Raw genomic sequence first — 26,721 nt, 5'->3', positions numbered from 1 at the left:
AATGTGACCGTTAGACTTATATCGCTCAGCACAGCAACACTCAGGTAAAATACCTTTGAAACTTGAGGTCGAGGAAAATCGTTTCGACCTGTGCGTTGTTAACCAATTAGATTATGTAATTTGCAATAGTGTACTAGGAGAACTATACGAGTAACAATAGTAAGCTCAGTGATGGGGTTGAACTGTGGCAATTTGCACATCCAGGTTTGTTGCGGTACAATAATAATAATAATAATAATAATAATAATGATAATAATAATAATAATAATAATAATAACATCTACTAGACTTAGATGACAGATTGAATTACAAGCAGGTGATCTGGTTTGCAATTCCACTTTAAATTCGAGGAATTCCAAATCAGAGCGTCTGCTCGCTAGGAGAACCGTCAATGTGACCGTTATTAGAATTACGTCACTTAACACGCGAACATAGTCAGTGGAAAAAACAGATGTTTTTGACATTTGCTTTCTAAAAGCAGTAGATAACACATTTAACTAAACGCATTCATCGTTTCTGATAAAGAGACTAAAGAATGTAAGCGGGTGATGTGGTTCTATGGTAGACTTTATTCATTAGAACTAACTTAACTGTGGTAGAATACAGATTAACTCTTACAGGAGGGAGAACCATAGGAGCCGGAATTCTGGTTTGGAATCCTCCGTAGAAATAAAGATGGCGACTGGTGCATTTACCCATAGTTCCTAGCGCACGAAAACCTTAATAACGTTCACTAAAACGTACGGAAACGTTATAAAATCTTCAAACCTAGGCTACTTAATGTCCTTGGAACAGGGACGAATACTGTAAAAGAAATTGGCTTTCTTTGTGCCTTATAGGCTGTGGTAGGCTCTCAGGGCATTGTGGTAAAATGTGCAGCCGCCATCGTTTTTCCTACGATGGATTTCTCGCTTCATGCCAGAAACTACAAGTGATATTATTTCGCACACGTAGTCAACACGCGCATGGAGAAAACCGAGTGATTTTGCAGAAAATTTATCATTTATTATTGGAAGGAGAAACAAAGCTTGTGAGGAGGTGATCTAGTTTGGAATTCCACGTTTAATGCGAGGAATTCCAAACCAGAGCGTCTGCTCGCTAGGAGAACTGTCAATGTGACCATTATTAGAATTACATCACTTGAAACACGAACAGACTTATTGGGAAAAAGAGATGTCTTTGCAATTTGCTTTCTAAAAGCAGTAGATGACACATTCAAAGGCATTCATCGTTTCTGATAAAGAGACCAAAGCCTCTAAACGGGTGATGTGGTTCTACCTTCTATGGTGGACTTTATCCATTAAGACTAACCTAACTGTTGGTAGATAACATATTAACTCTTACAGGAAGAAGAACCCGATAGCCTACCAGCGGGAATTCTGCTGATTTGGGATTTCGTACTTGAGAGACTCAGAGGCTCGCTGGGAGGACCATCAATTGGGACTCCGCATGGTACATTTAACACTGACCTATAACTGTGGTAAATGACACATTGATTCTTAGAGAAAAGAGAATCATAACCTGCGAGCGGTAATTTTGATTTGGAATTTCGTGCTTCATAAGAGAAATTCTAAACTAGAGACTCACAAGTGGTAACTCCAAGTTAGAGTCTGCTTGCTAGAAAGACCATCATTGTGACCGTTACACTCATGATATCGTTCAGCACATCGAGACATAGAAACAAATAAAATTCAATCCAAAAACAAATTAATTAGTGAATAATGCAGAGATGATGTCTGCTAAATTTCAGATCTATAGCTAGCTCTATTACTCAAGCTAGAAAAATATATTGTTAAATTACAGAGCATGTATGGGAACACCATTACAGAGAATGTGTGAGCACATTGCACATAATTGCGAATTTCTCGGCTGTTAATGATTCAATCCAAAAACAAAATGATTATTTTAATGCCAGTCATATAGGAATAAAAGGTCTAATATTTGAGGACAAGAACCAACAACAAACTCAACCCACAGATGATTCCGTGAGCGGGATTAGTTGAAAACTGGGCCACATTGGTGGAACTGATATAAATGCTTTCACCACTGCTCTGCACCTTCCCCACTCCCTGATATTTCAGCTTCAATAACAGATTTAATTATCTAAATTTTAGTGAAATTTCAACGAACACTATTTGATGGCTGAAAAAAAAAAGTGTTGAGACCCGTTGCGTGAATTCATCACCGTTCTTTGTTGGATTATTTGGCGTTCGCCCGTTATTGGGAGCTTAAGCAAACCACGAAGACGTACGGCAAGGGGAGCTTCACTAAACAAAAGATTTATTGAGCAAAACAATAGAGGCATGATATCTTAACTTCAACAACGGATTTTCTTATTTAGATTATGATGAAATTTCAACTAATACTTGTGAAGCGGCGTCCCTATCAGGTGTCTGGAACAAAATATGTTGCGAGCCGATGCGTGGATTCATCATCCTTCTTTATTAGATCATTTGGTGTTCGCTCTGCTAAGTAATTATAGGAAAAAATGATCACTATTCACTCTGACAAAAATTTATCAAACCTTGCTGAAAGTTCCTTTTTCAACTTAAGTAGTTGCCAAGAAATAATTTGATAACTACTTTCTTGTCCAGGGAGTTCCACACTTGAAAGAATGGATCACACTTGGAAAAAATGTTCACATTTGGAAAAATGGGTCACATTGGGGAAAATAGGTAATACTTTGAAAAATGGGTCACTTTTAGAAAAGTGGCTCAACTTTGAAAAATGGGTCACACCTGGAAAAAAGGGTTTCACACTTGTAAAAATGGGTCAAACTTGGAAAAATGGGTCACACTTGGAGAAAAGGATCACACTTAGACAAGTAAGCAACACTTGGAAAAATGAGTCACACTTGGAAAAATGGGTCACATTTTAAAAAATGGTGACTTTTAGAAAAGTGGGTCACAGTTGGAAAAATGGGTCACACCTGGAACAATGGGTACCAAGTAGAAAAACGGCTCACACTTCGACAAATAGATAACACTTGGGAAAATGGGTCACTCTTGGAGAAATGGGTCACACTTGAAAAAACGAATCGCACTTGGAAAAATAGGTCACACTTGGAAAAATGCGTCACACTTGGAAAAAGGGGGTAACACTTGGATAAAACGGTCACACTTGTAAAAATGGGTCAAACTTGTAAAAATAGGAAACATTTGGAAAAAGGTAACACTTCAAAAAATGGGTCACACTTGGAAAAATCGGCCACACTTGGAAAATCAGGTAGCACTTGGAAAAATGGGTCACACCTAGAAAAGTGGGTCACACTTACAAGAATGGGTTACACTTGGAAAAATGGGTTACATTTGGAAAAATGGTTCACAGTTGGAAAAATGGTTCAAACTTGTAAAAATGGGTCACACTTGGAAAAATGGGTCACGGTTATAAAAATGGGTCACACTTGGAAAAATGGGTCACACTTTGAAAAATAGGCCAAACTTGGTAAAAGGGGGACACACTTGGAAATAAGGGTCAAACTTGAAAAAAAAAAGGTTCATACTTGGGAAAATGGGTCAGACATATTTTGAATCAAATAAGTGAATAAATAGTTTGAACACTAGACATACAACGGTCCTGGACAGAATCGGTCCTAATCCTGACAGATTACACAGCGAAAAGTGAAAACATTGAGTGATAACAGTTATGGCTTCGCGAAAATTGAGTGCGCCTTAGTTTAGTCACATGATCTTTCTCTCCCCTTGATTTTTTTCGCATCTCAATGTTGCTCTGTAATCTTTGACAGCATGGAGAACACTGAAAAATAAAACTATAAGCAATCCCGCAAGAAGGCACTCTCGAAATTTTAACAATGTCAGGTCTCTCGGTACTCGATTGGACCAACAGTGAATTAGATTGCTTTTCACGTTGTTCTTTTAGATCGCATTTGAAAAAAGAAAAGAAATCACTTATTCTTCTGTAAACAGAGTAAATTAATATTTTTCTTATTGACTTTGCAACATAATTCCTTTCTACAGTTATAACATCCGTGGCAATTTCCCTACTCCAACGTCAATAACGTTATTTCGGTGGAAATTAAATAAAGCGGCAAAAAACTATATAAATGCAAAACAGTCTATTTCATCACATCGTCTGCTGCCCCTGATTAGCAGCTGTCGCTCGGCTACGTCCAATGTGTTGAACCTGTTTTCTTACAAGTTTTAGTGGAATTTTTAGCCAAGATCTTGGGCAAATAACGCACCAACCCTACCACAATGTTGCTAAGCATGAACACAACGTCGAACTGTCTCAGTCCCGATAGTCTGAAAGCAGTAAATATCGGAAGTACCGTTGCTTACAGCATTATTCTTGTTGCTTCGCTTGCTGGAAATTCTTTCGTCGCAATAATTGTCTACAAGACCAAAACCATGAGAAAAACTATTAACTTTTTCATCGTTAACATGGCTATGTCTGATCTGCTCTTTTCGGTTTTCGCCTTTACATGGGAACTAACAGGGCTTAACAGCGACTCATGGCTGATACATGGTACTCTTGGCCACACCTTATGTAAAATAGTTTCCTTCGCAACAGTTGTCTCCGTTGCAGTGTCTATCCAGAACCTGGTTCTGATAGCAGTGGATCGATTTGGAGCTGTGGTATTTCCCCTCCGTTCAGCACTAATCGGTCCAAAGTTATGTCCTTTCTTGATTCTTGTCACATGGATCTTCGCGATAACTACCCAGTTTCCACATTACTTGGTCTATAAATTTGTTGAGTATCCAGAAAAGCTGGCTTGTGAGGTCCGTTGGAATGAAGTTTTTGATGATTCTTCATATCATTTTTTTCAAAATTACATTATAGTGCTGTCTATAATAGAAGTATTTATCCCTTTTGCATTGATGACCATTCTTTACTCAATCATTCTTTTTAAGCTCAAGACACAGAAGTTCCCAGGCGAGCAATCGATCAACACTGAAAACCTACGGGCAAAAAAGCAAAGAAACGTGTTAAAGATGGCCATTACCATTGTTTCAGTGTTTGTAATATGCTGGTTGCCTGTCAGTGTTTTAACTTTTCTTTCGACCTTCGGGTGGGACCACACTAGTTCGCCTTCATGTGGCACCGTGCGCTATTGGTTTGTTGTCCAGATTATTGCCAGCGCAAGTTGTGCCATGAACCCTTGTATCTGTTTTATCTTCAGTGGAAACTATCGCCAAGGTCTTAGAAGTCTCCTTGACAAGTTGTTTTGTCGAATATTTAAGGTTAAGGCAAACTTCGCCATTCCTTCCTAGAGGGCCGTGAACAAAACAAAACAACATTCAAAGTCAGGGGAATAACCAAATTTAGTCATACGCACCATGTGATTTCTCGAACGAAACCTTGAATACGGAGAAGCCAGGTGATTTTCTGGACTTATCCATGATAAAAAAACGTTTCAGTTTTGCAAAATCCAACAACTGAATGCAATAAAGTCGGTTTAAGACTTTCCGGGTGGAATATATTACAAATACCAATGTCTCGACTTAAAATTGTTTTAACCAACACAGAATTTTCGGGTTCCTTGAAAGTGACTATGGACTCTGATGACACTAGAGGTAGTCCTTAGTAAATATCTGAAGCAATCTTGACAACAAAGTCTTCCTCTTCTTTTAGATTTTACCTCCATGAGCATCTTTATCATTCTCATATTATTAAACATTTACTGTAATGACGAAATTTAATTTTCATTATATTTTTTTCCTATTTTATAGACATATACATAATATGAGCAGATTTATGAGCAGGTTGTTAAAGAAAAGTTCCATCTTTTACACCAAATGAGCTATAGACACTTGGACTTCTCGACTTCTTAAGGCTTAAAAATCACTCCAAACGATCAGGAAAAAAATGTATGAAGAGTAAGACAAGAAAGAAGATGGCAGAGGGAGAAGGAAAACTTCGGAGAAAAAAACTCTTACACTAGGGTGGAATTTCTTTAACACCCTTTTCAATACTCCAGACATTACGCTCCCCATTTAGATCCCCTAATTTGCATAAGAATCTATCATACATTTATATGTATGTAATGTTAGTTGTATTGTCACCGAAAAGTCACGCCAGCACCAGAGGAGTGTCGTTAAGTTTATTTTGATTGTATTAAAAGAAAAGAAAATTTCAAAGCAGTCATAATAAGCAGTTGTCGCTTATATCTGTGTATTGTTTACTCAAGTTTTTGAGCACTTTGTGAAGACAGAGAGATGGATAGTACATTGTATGCATGCGATGAGGAATGGTAGGGTTGAGCGTTTGTTCTCAGCGTGAATACTCATGGAAATTAAGTGTTTCTCCGTCGCTCACAAATCCCTTTTCCCCAGCCTTACTATAAAAACCACCTACGGTGAAGAGATCTTAGGGTTCTATAAGGTTCCTTAAAGGTTTGAGGACCGTGAATCGCATGCGTTTTGAAGCTCTTTTCTTTTCACATGTACACAGTCTCTTCAACCGCAGGAAATGTAACTCTAATGAAATGATCCAACGAATGAGTTTTTGTTCAACTTCTTTGATCGCGGTCAAACTACGTGCGCAAAAAGCCAGCTTGAAAGAGAGATAGCCCCAGTTACTGCGTGTGAAGTGTTTTTCACTCATTTCCTTGTCTTCCGCAGAAACATTAATTCGGGTGAAAAGCTTACACAACAGCTACAGATAAAACGGCACCATATATGGCCTAATGAATCAACTCTTCGAAGCAAATGAGCAGGAAGTCAATTAACGAGATTTCAAACAAAATCGTCTCTTTTGACAACCTACTATAATGTAAATGATTTTTAATGATTCCTTTCAGCCACGAATTTAAGTAAAGTTATAATAATATTGATTTTGCAACGAATACACCCTTGACAAGTGAATGAGAAACTTTCATAATATAAGACTATTTCTTGCTTTAATATACCGATTCTTAACGAGTTCTTTGCCGTTTGGAATCAAAGCGTTTCTTATTGAATACGGAAGCGTGATTCTCCAGAACTATTAAAGCGATTTTTAATTGCCGAAGGAAACATCGCTTAAAAGGTGGCAGCAAAAGAAAACTACTTTCAAAATTTGGGAACAAAACCTTTCAAAGCGTTTCGTATTGAATACGGAAGCGCGATTCTCCAGAACTATTAAAGCGATTTTTAATTGCCGAAAAAAACATCGCTTAAAAGGTGGCAGCAAAAGAAAACTACTATCAAAATTTGGGAACAAAACTTGACTTTTTAGTGCTCTATTTCACCGGATATGTTTTTTGTTTTCGAGGTTTTATGTGTTAAAGTAAGCAGCTACTGATTGTTCTGTGATAACAATAGGGACAGCTATTTTGCAAAGAAGAATCACTTTTTCCGTAGTAGTACTTAGCTATTCGAAGTCGACCTACGAGTTAATACAGTGTATACTGTCTGGCTCTCCGTCGATAATTGTCAACTGATGTCAAAGCACTGAAATAGAGGAGAATTGTGTCTTTTAGGGTGGCTCAAAACAGTTTTCTGCTTTTTTGAGACTTGTTAAACTAGGTGCGATTTTTCAGGCTTGGAACTGTACTGTTTTGAATGGCTGTGCTATTTTTAACGTCACTCTCCACTGTACTTTTCATTATGTTTAAGTCATAAATCAAGGTTGCACTGTCCTGTTGCACAGCAACAAACTTGACCCACTTTTTACTATCAATTGCACCTATTTTAAAAACTAAGCCGGTGACCCCATATTTTTCCATAAAAATCTTTTTATTACACACAGAAGAAGAAACAGGCAAAATTATAAAAATTCTATTGAGTTGGTTTTTGTTAAAAAAAGAAATATGAAAAATTTCCAAGTTGGAGAAATTCCACTCCACATTTTTTTTTTACAATTTCGCATATGCATTTCGCTTTTGCTGTTGAATATTTTTTTTTGCATTAAAAAGTAGGGTCACCGCATCAGTTTTTGAGATATTAGCTTGATGGATAAGGTATTTTTCGCCCACGTTCTACACGCAAATTAAAATCTCGACTTTGCAAGCTCGCCCCTTGCACACACGTGAAGGCGGTCCGCTGATCGGCAAGGCCCGCAATTCCACGCGAATAAACGCGAATAGTGTTTTATTTTTGGCTGTTGTCGTTAGCAGCATAAGCGGTGAAAGAAGAGTACCATAAATTCCCGAAGGTTAAACTAGCCAAGTAGGAAAGAACGCTGTCTTTTTGATTTATAGCCGCCGCGATCGATCGCAACATCAACATCACAATTTTCGTTTACGTTCCAGCACAGCAGTTTAAAAAGATATTTTCCTTTAAAATTGCCCGAAGGATGGCTGTTTTCCAGGGTAAAAATAACTGATAACGCCAACAGCTTACTAAACTTGGCGGAAAGTACGCTTCGCGCTGCCATTTTTGTTTTGATTTTTGCAAACTTAAGAATTTTCCGGTCAATAGGTTTTTTTTAAATTTTCTACTGCAGTCAGATAATGAGTTACTTGTATCAGAAATGCAGAAAAAAAAATTGGAGGTCATCGACTTCGTTTCAAAGATAAAGCGTGTGGAAAACTACCCTGATTTGAAAAAGTTGGTGCACTTAATTCAGCATGGTCTACAGGGGTTTATAGCTAAAAATATCGAAGGCGAGTCAACGGAGCCAAACGATCTTAGTCATATTTTGTAGAAATGGATCTGTTGCGTAAATAATTCCAAATGTTACCATCGTTTTCACAAAACTTAACCCTTCAAGAGGCATTTGAAACCGTCGCACAGATAAACGATGAGCTAAAAAGAACTGAATTCGATGGTGCATTTTGCAAAAAACTCAAACTTCTAGTCAATAGAGTTTCTTCATTGTTTCGCTAAACGTAGAAAACGGTAGAGAAAATGATCCATCAAAAGAAAAATAGGGGTCAACGTCCAAGATCGTTACATCCAGGCAAAGCTATAGCAGTGGCCATCTGCCCTCTCATTGTTCACTTAATTACTTAGCGCGCGCTCTCATGCATGAAGTGGCGTGTGAATTTGCGTGCGCAGTAAGGATGCGCAGAAACAATTAGCGCGAACGTCCTTAAAATCTCGCGACCCCTCGGCTGATCGCGTGTAGATTTGCCACAAGTCGGCCTTTTCTTAATCCTTGACTTCTTTACCTCCCGCGAGCGAAGCGAGAGGGTAATCTTCTAGCGACGAAGTCGCGAGGGCAAGCGCGAGCGACAGGCCAGGGAAGAATGATTGGAAAAGACTTCTAGAAGGTCTAATCGCGTGATGCCTCGTGCTGAATTGCACGCTAGAGCCCAGGCGTCTCGCGGAAATGTTACTGTTTTGAGCCACCTTAAAAGGGGAAAGCCTAGAAACGAAAACTAAAGTTCTCGTACCTAGTCCTCGCGCCTATGAGACACTGTCGAGGGGGAATGGAACTCGGCTGCGAGCAAAAACCACGTCATGACTGGATATTAGTCTTCATTTCTGAATAACTGGAATCTGAGGCAACTGGAATCCGAGGCAACTGGACTGGACTCCTGGTAAACTAAGAACTTAAGAATATTAAAGATCCGTAATCAGTATTCATAACAAAACTATAAAAAGCGTTCTCTGCTCTCGGCAGATGTCTTCAACGTATTACAATGAGTCAAAACGTGAGATGACAACTCTTTATTGATACCACAAACTTTACTCTCTTCTATACACGTAAATTAAATTACCACTTCAATACCACCGCAGTTGTATGATTATATACAGCAGCCCAAAATAAACAATAAAATAGATAAATAAAATTAAGCAAAGCGGTTCTTTAAGTTAAGCTGTTACTACATGTAAGTAACACTAACGGTAAAACATTTCTTACTTCTTTTGTGACAAGTTTAATTTCCTTCAGTATTGATTAATTAATTGCTTATTATGTCATCCTGAGGTATAGGAATACTTGCTTCTCAGGCCGGTAACAAGATCCTCTTAAGCTAAAAAATTTCTGCTTGTGTTAAATACCTATTTTTTTCGTCACGTATAACTAAGGTATTACCTTTCAACGTCGACTCTAATCGACTACAGCAACAAAGACAAAAAATCAAGTTCAATTTATCAGTTCCTTATCACTGCACCAAAATGTATCCCATTGCTTCGATGCGTTTGTCTCCATTATCTGGTCCGTTGATAGCTGTGTTTCCACAGGTAACATCGTCATGTGGATATCCTCTTGTACCGAACCCGATTCTAGATTTACTTCTGTAGCAGTTGGGATTATCGTTACCAAGCAAACCGATTCTTGCTTTTGACATCCAATCAGTGTCAGAAACAACATTGAACCCTTCCCTGTTACAGTTCAAATGTAAGGAGGCCTGTGAACCAATCAGCTTCTTCCACGTATTACGGCCTAGTGAGGTGTTGCGGTATTGGCCGTCAGCGATCAGTGAGTACAGAGAGTTGGCCTGCTTGTTGATGACAATGAAGTTGATCTGATGGCCGATCTTCATACCAAGGCAGATCTTGGAGAAGGGTGTGTTCCAGTAGGTCGGTAGCTTAGTCTCTTGTAAGTCAAGCCCAGTCTCTCCCTCAGAAACGTTGAATGATTCTTGGTTCACCCAAAGACTGGAACTGTAATGGAAAGTTCTCTTTGTGGAAAAAAAAAATTAAACAGTTTTGAAATTAGCCAATGCTGCTGCGAAATGACTGTACTCCATTCGATTCGTGCCAGCAGAAAAATAGTGTTAATGAATTTTCTCTATAATCCAGCACCAGGACTGAGACTAAGCCCGTGCTAAGACGATCTAAGTCAAAATTCACTCAGTTCTCTGGAAGAATTACTGGTTAAGTGCAATAAAGTGTAGCAAAAAAAGAAAAACAAAAAAAAACAACAAAAAAACAAAAAAACAGAAAAACTAGAAATAAAGGAATGACCCCTAAAAATAAGCAGTCCCACTCAATAAGGACTGCAGAAAATGTGCAGAGAGAAAAGTCTTCTTGTTTAAGCTTTCCTTCAAGGAACCTGACGATTTTATCTACTCACAGGAATAAGGGACAGTATCTCATTAGATTGATTAATTTACTTTGTGTCGTGACCAGTGTTCTAAATGGAAAAGTACTTTTCCGTGAGGACAGTTGATACTTGAACAAACGATCTTGATTTGATCTGGGGAAATGATTTATTATTACTCGGGGTGACGCTAAATCCAAACTAATTATTTACTTTGTTGGAAATCGCGCGGAAAGCAATACATTAAAATAACAACATGTAATGCTTATTCAACTGTGGAATGTTGTTTACTACCTTGTTACCATCGATCTTCATGACCAGCGTCCATCCACCACCTCCGCATGAGCCAAGGTCATCATCAGTCATGTGACAATAGACAGGAACTGTTGCAGATCCCAGCTTCAGGGAATAAGCTTTGTTCCTTTTACACCTGATGAACATTAAAATATTTATGAAAACGCGAATCGCCTCCTCCTAAAATATCGAAAAGACATATTATTTCATTTATAAGATTTTTTTATCGCGTGTAATTGCCACTTTTAATAAATACGAGGACGTGGCGATTTCTCCTGGGAAAATGGGTAAATGACACAAAGAATATTTCTGAGTTTGTTCATCAGCTGTATGCCAACTTATCCACTTATCCACCCTCGAGTTCCCTGCGATCTATTTTACTTAAACTGTATCTTCGAACTCCTTCGCAATAAAAACAGAGACTGTGTTTTAACATTATTTTTCATCGACGATTTCAGCGAGTTTCGTGTTTAGCAAATTTGTGTCCACTCTTGTATCTCCATCACTAAATTTGCCAAACGCATACAGCTTCTGTGCGTTTGACTGATATTCTGTTCAATCTACTACTTACCATTTACAGTTGCCATACAGCTCCCTGCAGGTCTGAAATAACGCTGACGAAAGAAAATAACAATGCATTAATAGCCACATTTTCCTCAGTTTATTGTCTTTAGAAGAATGTTGTTGTAACAGTGCTGACTTAAAGAACTAATGTTAACAAAACGATGCGTTTTGGTCTTGTCCGAAGAAATTTAGTTTAAACTGATTTTACTGGTGTTTAGAGTGCATTTTTCCCTTTAAGATCTACGATTCTAGTACTATTAAGAAACGGTGCAAAAGTAGTTTATGAAGGCAGTAAAGTACTCCCTCTTTTTACCTATTTCGCAGTTTTCTCCAGTAAGGTAAGCTGGACACACGCAATGGTATTTCTTGTCAGTAAATCCATTCAGACAGGTCCTTTCATTAACACAAGGATTGCTAGAGCACGCGTTCTGATGAAAGCAAAATACAAGACTCAAGTCAGTTTTGTATCAAGAGCTAACTTTTAATTCTTTTTACGTTTTTTTTTGTATTTATTAATTTTTATTGATTTGAGGTTACTTACAATTTTTTATAAACACACATAATTCATAAACAAACAGACACGGTACATCATACATTTACACACGCACACACACCTCAGTTAACTCTCTTCTACTTTTAGATATACTACTAGTACAGCGCAGCAACAACACAAGATTCTATATCAATCTAATTGTTTTTTACTCGCCCTATTTCATATTGTGAGCTTTTAATTTATTATTTGATTTTGCGATAATTGTCTCAAGCTGGGGAATCATTTTAATTTTGGAATTTTAATAATATTTTAATTGAAGGGAGAGATTTGTTCCGTCTGCAAGAATATAAATACTGTTTAGCAATTATCAAAGTATGATTAACAAAGCTAACTTTAAATACTATTTCAAATACTGTTTCAGGTTTCAACGGGTTTGAACGCACGAACTCTGTGGCGACGATGCCAAAGAAAGTGAAAGCTGTCCAAGACATATATTTTTAAAGATCTTATTATTATTACGCCGCAGTTACATGTAGAATATTTATTTTCCATAACCAGCCTGATTAGTGTGCATCCTGTCGAGAGAACTTCTAAGTGAGGGAACTTGTGATTGATCCGCGGTATTTTGTCCGGAAGAGCCTAATGCATCATCATTGATCCCTACGAAATATATCAAACACGGGAGACCGTGTTTTACCAAAAGTCGAAACACCAAGAAGAGAGTTGAAAATAGGACCCGCTACGGAGTATTTTTGACCAATGTCGAGGTGTTTGGAAATGTGGTGAAACGTTCCCGAGCGATTGATATATGTTTCCAATAAAACTAAAACTGTATGGAAAAAGAAGGGGCGCGTGTGGAATCCTGGGACTAGTGGAGTTGTCACGTGACTCGAGATCGTATACGATCAAACTACGTCGCGTTCTAGCCATGTGTGGCGTTGTGACTCGGAGTTTATACCGTGTTTATGTATTAAAGACACTACATTGTTGGCGACGTGGAACACGATCGAACGACCATGATCTGGTAGACAAGAGGGAATCGAAGTTTGCACCGAAAATGCCTACGTTTAGGAAATTAGATGAGTATAGCGAAACGGAAGATTAGTGCCATTACATAGAGCGTGTAAACCACTTCTTCGAAGCCATCGAGATTACGGATCCTGTCAATAAAAGATCCATCTTTCTGGTTAGCGTGGGAGCCAAAACCTAGAAGCTCATACGAAGTCTTGTCGCTCCGGAAGATCCGAAGGATAAAAGCTTTGAGGCCTTAGCGCAACTCGCCCAGGATCATTTTATGCCCAAACCTTCGACCATTGTACAACAGCTCAAGGTTAACACTCGCTCCCAACAACCAGGTGAGACAATTGCGATGTTTTTAGCTTAGTTAAGACGCCTAACCGAACACTGTGAATTTGGGGCAAAATTAGATGAAATGCTACGTGATCGACTTGAATGTTTTGTCCACAACATCAGAATACAGCGTCGGTTACTGGCTGAACCGAAATTAACCCTTAAGCAAGCGCTCGATCTGGTTCTCTCAGACAAAAGGTGTCTCGAAACTCTCAAGAAGAAGATGATCCTCTCAACAAGGTAAATCCTAAAGTTGAGAAGGCTGGGGAAATAATTTGTGATCGTTGTGACGGTCATCTCTACCCAGAGAGCTGTCATTTCAAGCATGCGAAATACTATGGCTGTGGCACGTTAGGCCACTTATTTCGAGTGTGCCAGGCCAGAAAGAAAAATAAACAAGCCCCACCTAGTACAAATAAGAAGTCAGATACTCCTCAGACTACCCACCAGAGGGAGAAGAGAACACCCCGGGGAGAGAAAAGGGATCTGGGCACATATTCTTAGTTTTCCTTTGGCAGCAAACGCCCCGCACCATACAAAGTACAACTAAGTGTTGGTGGGCAACCTCTGGAAAAGGAAGTTGACACAGGGGCTTCTTTGTCAGCGATCACTGAGAGAACATACGACAAATTTGTTTCAGAGAAGAGTGCCCTTTCATTGGAGAAATCAAGAATTGTCCTCCGTAAATACATTGGTGAAGAGTTCAAACCCAAAGGGTCGTGAACAGCTGATGTAAGCTACGAAGGGCAAGAATACTCCCTCCCACTTCTCCTAGAAGGCTCAGCTCTGTTAGGTAGGAACTGGCTGGAAGAGATTAAGCTCAATTGGAAAGGATTTAGAAGCTTACTTTGCACGGTAATCGGCTTAAAGACATTCCGCAGAAACATGCTCCACCGTTTGGAAAGTGTCTGGGGACCCTACAGGGTACAAAGACCCAAATACACGTGGATCCCTCAGCCATTCCATTTGCCATAAAGCCATACCAGTGCCATACTCTCTGAGGGAGAAAATTGAACAAGACCTGGGAAGACTTAGAAGGCAGGGACCATTCAGGAGAAGGTAGGGACCATTCATCGCGTCCAATATTCCGAAAGGGCCACACCCATTGTTCCAGTTATGAGGTATCGAAACTGGATGGCTACCCTATTTCTTAGCTTGATGACCTGTACGTTTACCGAGCTAGACTTGAGCCATGCGTATAAACAGACGCTCGTAGATGAGGATTCAGAGGATTTTCTGACAATTAACACACATATAAAAGGCCTTTTCAGATACAACCGTCTTCCGTATGGAGTTAGGAAGGAATCCCTTCAACAGGAGTCCTGCTAGATAGCATTCTTATCACGGGGCCCTGATCTGAAGAGCAACTAGAAAACATTGAGAGAGTCTTGGAGCTTATTTCTGATGTTGGCTTGCGACTTAAAGCTGAGTAGTGCCAATTTATGAAGCCCGCTTTGGAGTACCTGGGGCACGTCATTGACGCGGAAGGGTTCTACCCAGTTGACGCAAAGGTGAAGTCCATCAAGGAGGCTCCAATTCGAACTAAACGCTCTGAGTTGAAGTCTTTCCAGGGGATGTTAAACTTATATGGCAAGTTTATGACCACGTTATCATCAACCTTAGAGCCACTGCAGGAGCTACTGAGGAAAAATACCAGTTGGAAATGGAGAACAAAGCAGCAAGAGGCGTTTGAAAAGGCCAAGAATCGGCTCCGATCATCAGGTTTCCAAATGCATTATGACCCCAAGAAATAGTTGGTGGTATCTTGCGATGCTTCCCCTTATGGTATTGGGGCAGTGCTGGCCCATGTTATGGAAGATCGCTCAGAGAAACTAGTTATATATTCCTCACGAAAACTCTCCACAACAGAGAGAAACTATGGCCACTTGGATAAAGGGGTTACAAGCTGTAGCTTTTGCAATGAAGGAGTTCCTTCAATTTCTTTTTGGGCTTCATTTCAAAATCTACACAGATCACAAACCACTTCTGGGGCTACTTAGCCCTGAACGAGCCACACCTTTAATGCATGCCCTTGAGCAGGATGCAGGCCTGAGCATTGTCTTTGCTTGCATTCGAATACGAGCTGCTCTATCGCCCGGGTGAACAAAATGGCAACGCAGACGCTCTTGGCTGTTTACCCCTCCGGATGCTCCACAGACCACACCCATCCCAGGGGACGTTATACGTCTTCTAGAGACCATCAATACCTGCCCAGTAGACACCGCTAAGGTGAAGTTGTGGACAGCTCGTGATCCAGTGCTTTCCCAAGTCCTTTAAGAAGAAGAAGCTTTGAAGCATTATTTTGCGAGGAGAGAGAGGAATTAAGTGTACATGCTGGCTGTCTCTTGGGGGGACCCCGGGTCATAATACCCCGCCAGGGAAGAGAGGACATGTTAGAATATCGACAAATGTTTGGAAGAAAAGGTTAGAAGCTGTGTCACCTGCCAAAGCCACCAAAAAGGATCCACATTGTTCACCCTTACACCCTTGGGAATGGCCAGGCCGTCCCTGACCTCAAATACACGTAGGTCATGTGGGTCCTTTTACGGGGAAGATGTTTCTCATGATCGTTGATGCACATTCTAAATGGATGGACATCCATTGCATGTGTGAAATCCGCCAAATCGAGCACCACTATTGAAAAGCTAAGGACCACCTTTGCTTCACAGGGTCTACCAGAGATTTTAGTGTCCGACAGTGGGTCCAATTTTGTGAGCAGCGAATTCAAGTCATTCCTAAAGAGGAACGGCAACAAGCACATTACTTCTGCTCCTTATCATCCCGCCTTAAATGGCCTCGTATTATTATTATTATTATTATTATTATTATTACGTTGCGTTGTAGCCATGTGTGTGTTGTAACTCGGAGTTTTGTACGGTGTTCATGTATTAAAGACACTACAGCGCGAGAAAAAAAATCTTAGGAATACACGCTAGTTAAGGTCAAATGTCCAAACGCCGTCGTTGTCATCATTTCTTTTCTTTAGTCTTGATGAAGCATAGATGAGTTTTAAACAGATCTTTACAAAGGCGCGACATTGTTCTTTCGATTGTTAGGGGGGTGGGGGGGGGGCGAATGGTGGAGTAGGGGAGTTCAAAAATTTAAAAATGGGTTGTGAGCGCAAAATGATCTGTCACTGGATGCTACTTTGCTAAGCGCCCTCAAGGATCATGGTCTATAATTGTATCTATCTAGCTGCGGTTTCATAACACAGTCCCCTTGATAAGTGTTTGTGCCAGTATCGCAGAAGTCTTCTGTTTGAATCCTGTTTCCGGCTGACTTCATGCATAGGAAATATTTGACCTGTCAATTCTTGGAAGTCCTAAACTGCTTTCAGGTTTTTTAATTGTTTTATTAAATTTATGATGGGGAGTTCCTGAAGCTGAATTTTAATCTCTCACCTCAGTGCTGGTGTATGTAAAGCCTGGTCGTGGTTTCAGATCTTCGGGGTGTAAAGAGTAATCCGAATGACTCAGCTCGCATATCACTTTGTTGTTTATTGGTGGACCAGTGTTGATTGACACGCAATGACTCTCCATAACACATTGACTTCTGCAGGGATTACGTGTATCCAAATGTAGAGTAAGGTTTTTAATCACGTGACCCTGAAGAGAATAGCCATCCTTTACAGTAGTGAATTTGACATGTCGCTTGCACGTGCCTACGAATAGATTAACTAATTCTTACAAAAGAGCATCAAAAATGTACGGAGATCCTTTATCAATGAAAGAGTTCCTTGGTTTTATCTTTATAACCAGCCTCATTCTTACAGTCTTCCATTATTTTTGATTCTTAGCATTATTAATTAGGATTAGAATTTTAATTTGTTATATCTACAGATTTGATTCAACTCCGGTATAATATTATGGTATGTGTCTTAAGGTGGCTCAAAAAAGTTTCCAGCACTTTCCAAGTCTTAGATTTTGATAGGTTATTAAACCATTCTTTTTCAATCGATCCTACAATCATGCTATCCAAAACAACGCCCAATCGTTGGTAAACACCTTGTTATCATTTTCATGACACAATAGGTTACCACAGCAACAGTATGGCCTGTTAAAAACACCCTCAATTATAGCTTTTAGGGCCCATAATTCAAAAACGACACATTGAAACTTTGTTTATATTATCAAATTTTGATCAGCAGGTTAAGAGAGAGGTTTTGGCAAAGTTTAAAAAATTCTGTACATAAGACTCACAGCCAACTTAAATTTTCAAGGCTTTAATGTGGCTCTGAACCCTATGGCGTCTTAACTTACTAATCAAAATTTATTAATATAAATATTTCACCATGCCGTTTTTGAATTATAAGACTTAAAGGGATCATGCTGTTGTTATGGTAACCTATTTTGTCACGAAAATGATAACAACGTGTTTACCAATGATTAAGTAGAGTTTTGATACCATGATTGTAGCATCAATTGATAAAGAGTGGCTTCAAGTCTTTAAAAGTGGTAAGACGAAAATCGCATATTTCCAATCAAATCCATTTTGAAACATAGACAAGTAGTTTGCACGAGACAAAAAAACGCTGTTTACTATTTTCAAATATCCCTTTTCGTTCCAGAGATAGTCAAGTTTTAAAAATATGCAAATTAGCTAAGTGATGACGTCATAAACTCAACCGGATGTTGATCAAATATGATGAACAAAGATTTCTCAGCTAACTGAATCAGAAATAATTGATTCTTGGCAGTGCGATTCTGCTAGAGGTGTTCCACAATATGACCCTAACATTTTTGTTGCCATGGCACCATACTGGGTTCCAGACCTCCCTGATATTAAAGGCTTTTCTGGCCACATTTAGAATTCTTAAATTTGATCATAGAGTACCACTTCAAAGAGCTGGAAACTGTTTTCAGCCACCGTAAATTAAGCCGGCATAACTTTACGTTAAGTTATCTATTTTGTACGTCCGAAGGTCAACGTCGTGGGCAGTATCGCATTGACAGTTCATTAGCTGTAATTTTCCTCGTAAATTTAGGCTTGCAGGTGACAAGAACACTGTTAACCCTTTCCATGAAAGAAACGCAATATTTTGAAATAATTCATAATGTTTCATCTTGAAAATATTTGCTTGATTACGATTACTTGTATAGTGTAAAAACACTAGAAATGTAACTCGTAAACTTGTGAATATATATAAAAAACTTTTTAAACTATGCTTGTAGCTATACAGTATAATGGTGTAGGCTGACTTTAGCAAAGATCTCATGTATGGCGAGGTAAGGAATTTTTTTCTTTTTTAAGTTTCTTAGAGTAAAATTGTAGTTTTTGGAAATAGTTTTATAAAGCGCCTCGGAAAAATAATGGATTAATTCGCTATATAAACGAGCTATTATTATTATTATTATTATTATTATTATTATTATTATTAAGGCCTCGTAGCAGCACGAAGTAAGATATAGTTTTGATGAGCGACAAGATGTTTTTGAAGTTCATTTTTCAAAGTGCCTATGAAATAAAAAGTAATTCCTGCTTATTTGAACGGCTTTTCAAAGTAAAGAAGAATGGCGTTTTCCTTTTTGGAATATCTTTTTTCGTTTTAGAGATATTCACGTTTTTGTATTGTGCAAATGAGGAAAGTGATGACGTCATACGTGGTTCCTCTAAAACACTCAATCGAGAATGACTCTAGAAATATTAAAGCAGTGTTCTTGAAACTTGGCACCAGCAATGTACATCACAAAAGAAACAGAATGACACCTACTATGCTGTTGCCATGGCAACACTCTTGGCTCCAGTCTCTTTCCGTGAAAAACCAAATATTCCCATTTGTAACCTTTTAAAGTAGGACAGAGGGTCTTGCTCGGAACACACATGGTTCCCATATTGTCTTAACTCTCCCCATTAGATTGTTGGGAGTGGATGATCCTTGATTAAGATAAAATCTGGGAATTTTAGTCTTAATTAAAACAGAACCAGCGGCGTAGGCACGACGGGTGTCATTATGTTTCTTTTGTGATGTACATTTCTGGTGCCAAGTTTAAAGAACACTGCTTTAATATTTCTAGAGTTATTCTCGATTGAGCGTTGTGCTGTTTTAGTGGAACCACCTATGACGTCATCACTTTCCTTACAAAAACGTAAATATCTCTCAGACGAAAAATGAGATTCCAAAAAGGAAAACGCCATTCCTCTTTACTTTGAAAAGCCTTTCAAATAAGCAGCAATTATTTTTTACTTAATAGGCACTTTAATGAAGGCAATACATTTTTCGGATGAGGCATCATCCATCGTCAGTTGTGCAGTGAGAAACAAAATGAAAATATCCAATAAATAGTATAACAAAGTGAGATATTAACAAGAATAATTAGGGACAGAAGAATGTTTTAAAATTCTCGACTCTGCTTCCCCAAGCTTCCAATTGAAAATCAAGAAAGCCATGTACATCCTTTGGGAGCAGTCGTCTTTAAATTCCCAGGTCAAACATCTTAATTTATGCCTTTCATACTAATTAGTCTCCTGTCTTAGCTTAAATGGTTTTACCCTTTTTTTGGTTCGTGCCTTCATCCTTAATTATTCTTGTCAAGGTATCATGGCTGGTGGATTGACAGTGTGTAGAAATCGCGCTGTTATACTGGCGCTTTGAAAGAAAACCCCATTAACCTATACATTTTCTGAAAGCTTAATAGTTATAGAATACAATCATATCTTTGAAATTTTCTTTAAAGTTATTGTCGCAGTGATATAAAAAGAAATACCCAGAAACACTGCTTCTCTTAAACCGGTTCGCTTCCACGCGTAAATTATCTGAGCGGCACGATTAACATAGGAAGTGTTTTCTCACACATCACCCTCAAAAAGGGTGTCGGCGATTTTCCAGATGTGGTTTGGTTTTTTTCTACACCCTCCTAAAGTTTGATATTTTCAATGCGGACGTTTCCTTCTACTAAAGAGGCCGTAACTTTGAAACGGAGGCGAAATTAAACAAAGCCCGACACCCGTTTTCGACGCAGGTATCCTGGAACATACCTGCCGATTTTCAGCCAATTCCGTTGGAAGACGCGCGTAAACTAACTAAAAATGTTTATCCTTATGCAGTGAAACCTCTATTGAGCGGACACTTAGCCGGGTCCCGAAATTAACGTGTTATATTTCCCTTTATAACAAACCCCTATTCAGCGGACACCTCTATTAAACGGACGCGGACACTAAAATAAATTGTTCTTGGCTAATTTCTATTGTTAAAAACCTCTATTAAGCGGACACCTGTAGTCGATTAAAAAAGACAACTCAATACATTTAGCTGTCAATAAACTGTCGATGAGACCGATATTCGGCCTGATGATTGTCGCCCGCGATCAAAGTTCACCTAAAAGTCTTGCACAAAGTACAGCTCAGCTATTCACAATCAAATCCTTCTTTGGCTAATTTTGTCTTTGGCCACTCACATGAAAACTTATCACCATAAAAGAGGTATTCGCAGGAAAGATCTAAGCCATATCCGGCACCTCGATTTACTCTTTTTCTCGTAACTGTTACCTTGCCAGAATTAAGCTTCTCGAATATGCAAGATATAAAAGGGAATGAGAAGCTTTCGCTGGTCCTGTCTAAATCAACAGATCTGCTTCAGGAAATAGTTATTCGAAACCAGAAACAATCTTCAATTTATAATTACCTTAAGAAATAACTAATTTGCACACAAACAATGAAAGAGTCCGTGTACAGCGCGTATTATCGTTGCTGTTTTGCTGTTATGTTTTTGCATTTAAAAAACAAATTAAAATTGATAATGAAAGGTGTGGAACTTGAACACTGGATAGCTTCCTTAACAAAATGGAACTTTGGCCCGGGTCGCAATTTTGTTTGTATAAGTAATAAATCTTTCAACAAGAAGCGTAAAATAAGAGCAACCCCCAGTATCAAAAACTTGCCAAATTTTTGCGGATTGTCAAAATTTTGCCAATCTTCAAAGAAGCAGAAGTGTTGCCTCGGAGGCTTCGAAATTTTGGCAAAGCAAACAATTTTGTTTGTTTGTTTGTTTGTTTGTTTTAACCATTTAACTGTGATATCTTTTAAAACAATGATGTCTGGATAAAATTATGGCAAGAAAATAACTTTGACGGCTAGTCCTGTTTGGCGCGTGCGATGGCGGGACAAAATCATTTTTTACCCGGTACATCTGACGCTTTTTACAGTCATTTCGATGCGAAGGAGGAATATGAGCGGCGTTTTATTAAAATTCCTATGGCTCGTACCCTGGATCCGGTTACTGGGAGCAATTTGAAGAGACGGCTTCAGCGAGACAATCTTCTTCGACGCAAGTGGCACAAGCAACAACACAAACGCATGCCCAGCAAAACTGCTCGTCCAATTAATGGGCCGAAAATCACGAGTTGCTGTAGAGCGGAGAGTCAAGAACATGCAGCGTGGAGAAAAATCTGCGAAGAGTTAATTGAGAAATATAGATCTTCTGACGTATATTTCAATCAGTAACGTTTTGTTTCCGACATGTTGGTCTAATGCGACCACTGCCAAAATTTGGAGCTTGCGAAATTTTTGCCAATTTTTTTCCTCGCCAAAAAATTGGAAATATTTGAATTCGCTCTAGTGCGACCCGGCCCTTTATCATAGTACAGAGTAGCCGTTAAATGTTAATCGTTAACAAACATTGCGCAATTTTTTACAAACCTCTATTACGGACACCCTCTATTAAACCTTAATAGAGGTTTCACTGTATGCAGTTTTATTTTATCGAGAAAAAGACGAAAAACCTTTTATGAGATTGGTCTGGTTAGGTGTTAAAAATCCCCTCCGCACTGACAAATGTCGGCGTGGGTCAGTTTACCACAACAGTGGCTTATGACAACTTGAAATAAGCAGACGTCTACAATTCTGGTCCGAGGGAAACCAGTCAAATCGTCCGAGATGCGACAAACTGCCAAGAGCTTTATACAGGTTTGTATTTAAACTGCCGTGATTTATTTTACTGAGAAGATTTCGTCGGCGGCATTGGTATTATGTTGCTCAAGTTAAGGCTTCTTCGTTTTCAGACAGTTTTTGAAACCATGCCTCGTGAAGCCAAAAAGAGGAAACCTTTTCATCGTCTACATCTACATCTGCGCTTGACTCTCTCGTTATGGAAGTTTCAGAATCGCGTCCGTTCTCCAGCAATTTCGTGCGACTAGCACTTGTTGTAGTTTGTCTTTCAGCTTAATTGGTGGGACGTTTTGGTTACAGTGCGACCCGGGGTCGCTCAGAGCCAAAGATCTTGTTCGACGCTGAATCTTCATCAAAGCGATATTATTATTATTATTATTATTATTATTATTATCATTATAACTCAGGCTTATTATTTTATTATTATTTAAGGCTTCGTAGCAGTACGAAGTAAGAAATGATGCTTTGGTGAAACACACGATGTTTCTGAAGACAATACATGTTTCGGATGGGACATCATCCATCGTCAGTTGTACAGTGAGAAATGAAATGAAAATATCCAATAAATAGTATAACAAAGTGAGATATTAACAAGAATAATTAAGGATGAAGGCGCGAACCAAAAAAAGTGTGAAACTATTTAAGCTAAGAAAGGAGACTAATTAGTATGAAAGGGATAAATTAAGATGTTTGACCAGGGAATTTGATGTCGTAAGTCTTTTCACCAACATTCCTCTCATCGAATCTGTCGACTTAGCGGTAGACTACATTATGAAGGGCAACCCAGATATCAAATTAGGACGGGACAGTCTTACTGAGTAATTTTTTATTGCCATTGCCCAGACCCATTTTTCCTTCTTGGGTAATTTCTACGATCAAATTGATGGGGTGGCCATGGGCTCTCCGCTCCGGCGCTCCTGTATTAGCTAATCTTTTCATGGATCGCCACGAGAAACGCTGGTTAGAGAATTACAATTCGGGTGTTGAGTTTTACCGCAGATATGTCGACGATACTATTGCTTAGATACAGGAACACTCCAGCTCCCTTCACTCCCTTCCCTGCTAAATTTTATGTAATGAAAATGCGTTTCGCTCTTTTCTCTACACTTCTGACTGTGTCTTCCTCAAGGAAAAAAGGGATATCTTTTACCCTTTGCCAGAAAACAAGAATCACAGTACAGAGTATTTTAATATGATCGGCAGCATAAAAAGTGTGGGTTTGAGCTCCTCTCCAGTCCCTCCCGCCTGAGTATGCAAATGACTGACGCAGACGAAGAACAACTGCACAAAATAATTGCGAGGGAAATTTATCAAATGATCTCCGCTTTTTCCACCCTTAAAAAATTAATTCATCAAACGCATTCCACAGAGCTAGATTTAAGCAGCGCATGCGTTTACAGGGAAATTATCAAGGCGATTTTGGTCTAAACAGCGCCAATGAACATTAAAACTAAAGAGGAACCTTCGCTAGTACAAGACATTCTCTTGACGCATCAAGATGGAATCATTAAGTGAATTGTTGAGGGAGACCAAATTGTAAAAATGTGTTTACTTTTTGTCAGGACTCAACAACAGTTTTGGAAACGCCTACCAAGGCTTTATCAATTTCACGTCACAGTTCTCTGCAGGAATAACTCATTTTATTATCCAACTGCAGCGAATACCGTCCAAATAACAGTAAAAATATTCAGCGATATTGTACAGTTATTTGTACAGTAGAAAACTTGTTTGCCGGACCGGCCGCAAAACTCTGACACTCTCCATCTTTCACTGATGAATTTATTGACTACAGCAGTTGGATAATAAATCTCTTATTAGATGTCTTGGTGTGTAGTATCGCTTTATATTTTCACTCGTTGTTTGTATTTTGACTCGCCCTACTATACGGGCTCGTCAAAATACGGCAAAACTCGTAAATATATTTAGCTCTTATTAACCGACAGGAGGTCTGTATGGGAGAATCTTGACCGAGGTCGTGAGTACAGACCGAACGCAGTGAGGTCTGTACACACGACCGAGGTCAAGATTCTCCCATACAGACCGACTAAGCTCGGTTGATAAGATTAATTAGTTTGCAACTCTTTCACCGCAAAATGTAACCGGTCTAGATGTTGGTCTAGATGGGAAAATCTAGACCGTGGTCATTATCGATTTCAGCCAATCAAATTCGTGAATTCTGCAGTTCCCAGTCCTTGTGAGACACAGCCATATAATAAACAGCGATACTACACAGCAAAACATCTAATAAGATATATATAATGTGGGAGGAAAAACACAAATAAACTACAAGTTCATCCCTACAAGTCTGTTTCGTGGTTGCCCACTCATCAGGGGATTTGATGAGTGGCCCCCTGATGAGTGGGCAACCACGAAACAGGCTTGTAGGGATGAACTTGTAGTTTATTTGTGTTTTTCCTCCCACATTATATATATCTTATTAGCACTGTATTGAGCACTGTTTTACGAAAATCAAATTTTACACTTAATAAGATATATATATATATATATATATATATATATATATATATATAACACTCCTTTTATAGCTTCATTTCACCTATCTATTCATATTTAATTAAGGTGCCGTTAGAGAATTTTCTTTCATCATAGCCCTTGACCTTGAGAAATGATAAATATGTTGTAAGTCCTAGCCTCGACAAACCACTCCGTTTTCCATAGTGCCAGCCTTGCATTCAGCTTTGGTTATACACTTCTGGTGACGTCTGGAACGAACATCGAGATCCGACAACTGCAGTATGTTTTGTTTCTTTCGTCCTCTGAACCTCTACATATAAAAGATTTCTTACATCGTACTTTGAAGCATTTTTGTTTTTGGATTTCAACTTTTTGGAGCCATACTCATGATAGTGTGTGCGTTTTATTTACGTCTAGCCTTTGGTTCGGCCCCTTCGCAAACAGGAATAATTAACGATCAACTTGAATATCCCTTTCTCCAATCGCATCGAGCGAGCAACAGCTTTTGTGAGGTTAGAATTTGTGGTTACCTCGCAAAATTGGCTAGTTAGGATTACTAGGAAAATATTCGCGATGTGCGATGGATTATGCAGTGGGAGAACCTTAAGTTAAAGACTATTTTGCGAAATAAACATAAAACACAACCATTCCACGTACCTTGCTCTGCAAATGCTAGGTCTTCGTGAAAGGTAAACACGCCCAGTGACAGTAATGCTATTAGCAAATAGCATTTCATTTTTCTAAGCCTCTAAAAAGCCGGATATGGGTCACTTATTCCACAACATCGACGGGAACTTTGAAAAGACAAGTTGCTGTACTCTTCGATAATGCGAAAAAAGCAATATTCGGGCGATGAACAAATTGACATTACAACGTCTGAAAACGATCAATTATTCATGTCGTTTAATAAATAAAATAATGAAAGAGAAGACTAAGATGACTAATATGTCTTAGGACGGATGCCATTTACGTCTAGCCTTTGGTTCGGCCCCTTCGCAAACAGGAATAATTAACGATCAACTTGAATATCCCTTTCTCCAATCGCATCGAGCGAGCAACAGCTTTTGTGAGGTTAGAATTTGTGGTTACCTCGCAAAATTGGCTAGTTAGGATTACTAGGAAAATATTCGCGATGTGCAATGGATTATGCAGTGGGAGAACCTTAAGTTAAAGACTATTTTGCGAAATAAACATAAAACACAACCATTCCACGTACCTTGCTCTGCAAATGCTAGGTCTTCGTGAAAGGTAAACACGCCCAGTGACAGTAATGCTATTAGCAAATAGCATTTCATTTTTCTAAGCCTCTAAAAAGCCGGATATGGGTCACTTATTCCACAACATCGACGGGAACTTTGAAAAGACAAGTTGCTGTACTCTTCGATAATGCGAAAAAAGCAATATTCGGGCGATGAACAAATCGACATTACAACGTCTGAAAACGATCAATTATTCATGTCGTTTAATAAATAAAATAATGAAAGAGAAGACTAAGATGACTAATATGTCTTAGGACGGATGCCATTTACGTCTAGCCTTTGGTTCGGCCCCTTCGCAAACAGGAATAATTAACGATCAACTTGAATATCCCTTTCTCCAATCGCATCGAGCGAGCAACAGCTTTTGTGAGGTTAGAATTTGTGGTTACCTCGCAAAATTGGCTAGTTAGGATTACTAGGAAAATATTCGCGATGTGCGATGGATTATGCAGTGGGAGAACCTTAAGTTAAAGACTATTTTGCGAAATAAACATAAAACACAACCATTCCACGTACCTTGCTCTGCAAATG

General features: G+C 38.9%; 2 protein-coding genes across 2 annotated transcripts; one reads left to right on the top strand and one right to left on the bottom strand.

The window, feature by feature from the left end:
- Positions 1-4,005: 4,005 nt before the first annotated feature.
- On the top strand, positions 4,006-6,529 carry LOC145485323 (QRFP-like peptide receptor). Its single transcript, XM_081464004.1, has one exon. The coding sequence runs from the start codon at positions 4,215-4,217 to the stop codon at positions 5,229-5,231; it is 1,017 nt and encodes a 338-aa protein (XP_081320130.1). The 5' UTR covers positions 4,006-4,214; the 3' UTR covers positions 5,232-6,529.
- A 3,462-nt stretch (positions 6,530-9,991) lies between these two features.
- On the bottom strand, positions 9,992-25,692 carry LOC145485465 (uncharacterized). Its single transcript, XM_081464131.1, has 6 exons — positions 25,589-25,692; positions 16,975-17,234; positions 12,031-12,158; positions 11,756-11,780; positions 11,167-11,346; positions 9,992-10,510 (listed from the first exon to the last, which is right to left on the bottom strand). The coding sequence occupies exons 1-6, from the start codon at positions 25,665-25,667 to the stop codon at positions 9,992-9,994; spliced, it is 1,191 nt and encodes a 396-aa protein (XP_081320257.1). The 5' UTR covers positions 25,668-25,692.
- Positions 25,693-26,721: the final 1,029 nt, after the last annotated feature.

This window comes from Orbicella franksi, chromosome 4, assembly GCF_964199315.1.
Source record: "Orbicella franksi chromosome 4, jaOrbFran1.1, whole genome shotgun sequence".
In the NCBI taxonomy this organism is placed as follows: domain Eukaryota; kingdom Metazoa; phylum Cnidaria; class Anthozoa; order Scleractinia; family Merulinidae; genus Orbicella; species Orbicella franksi.
This window is presented reverse-complemented; position numbering and strand designations above follow the sequence as displayed.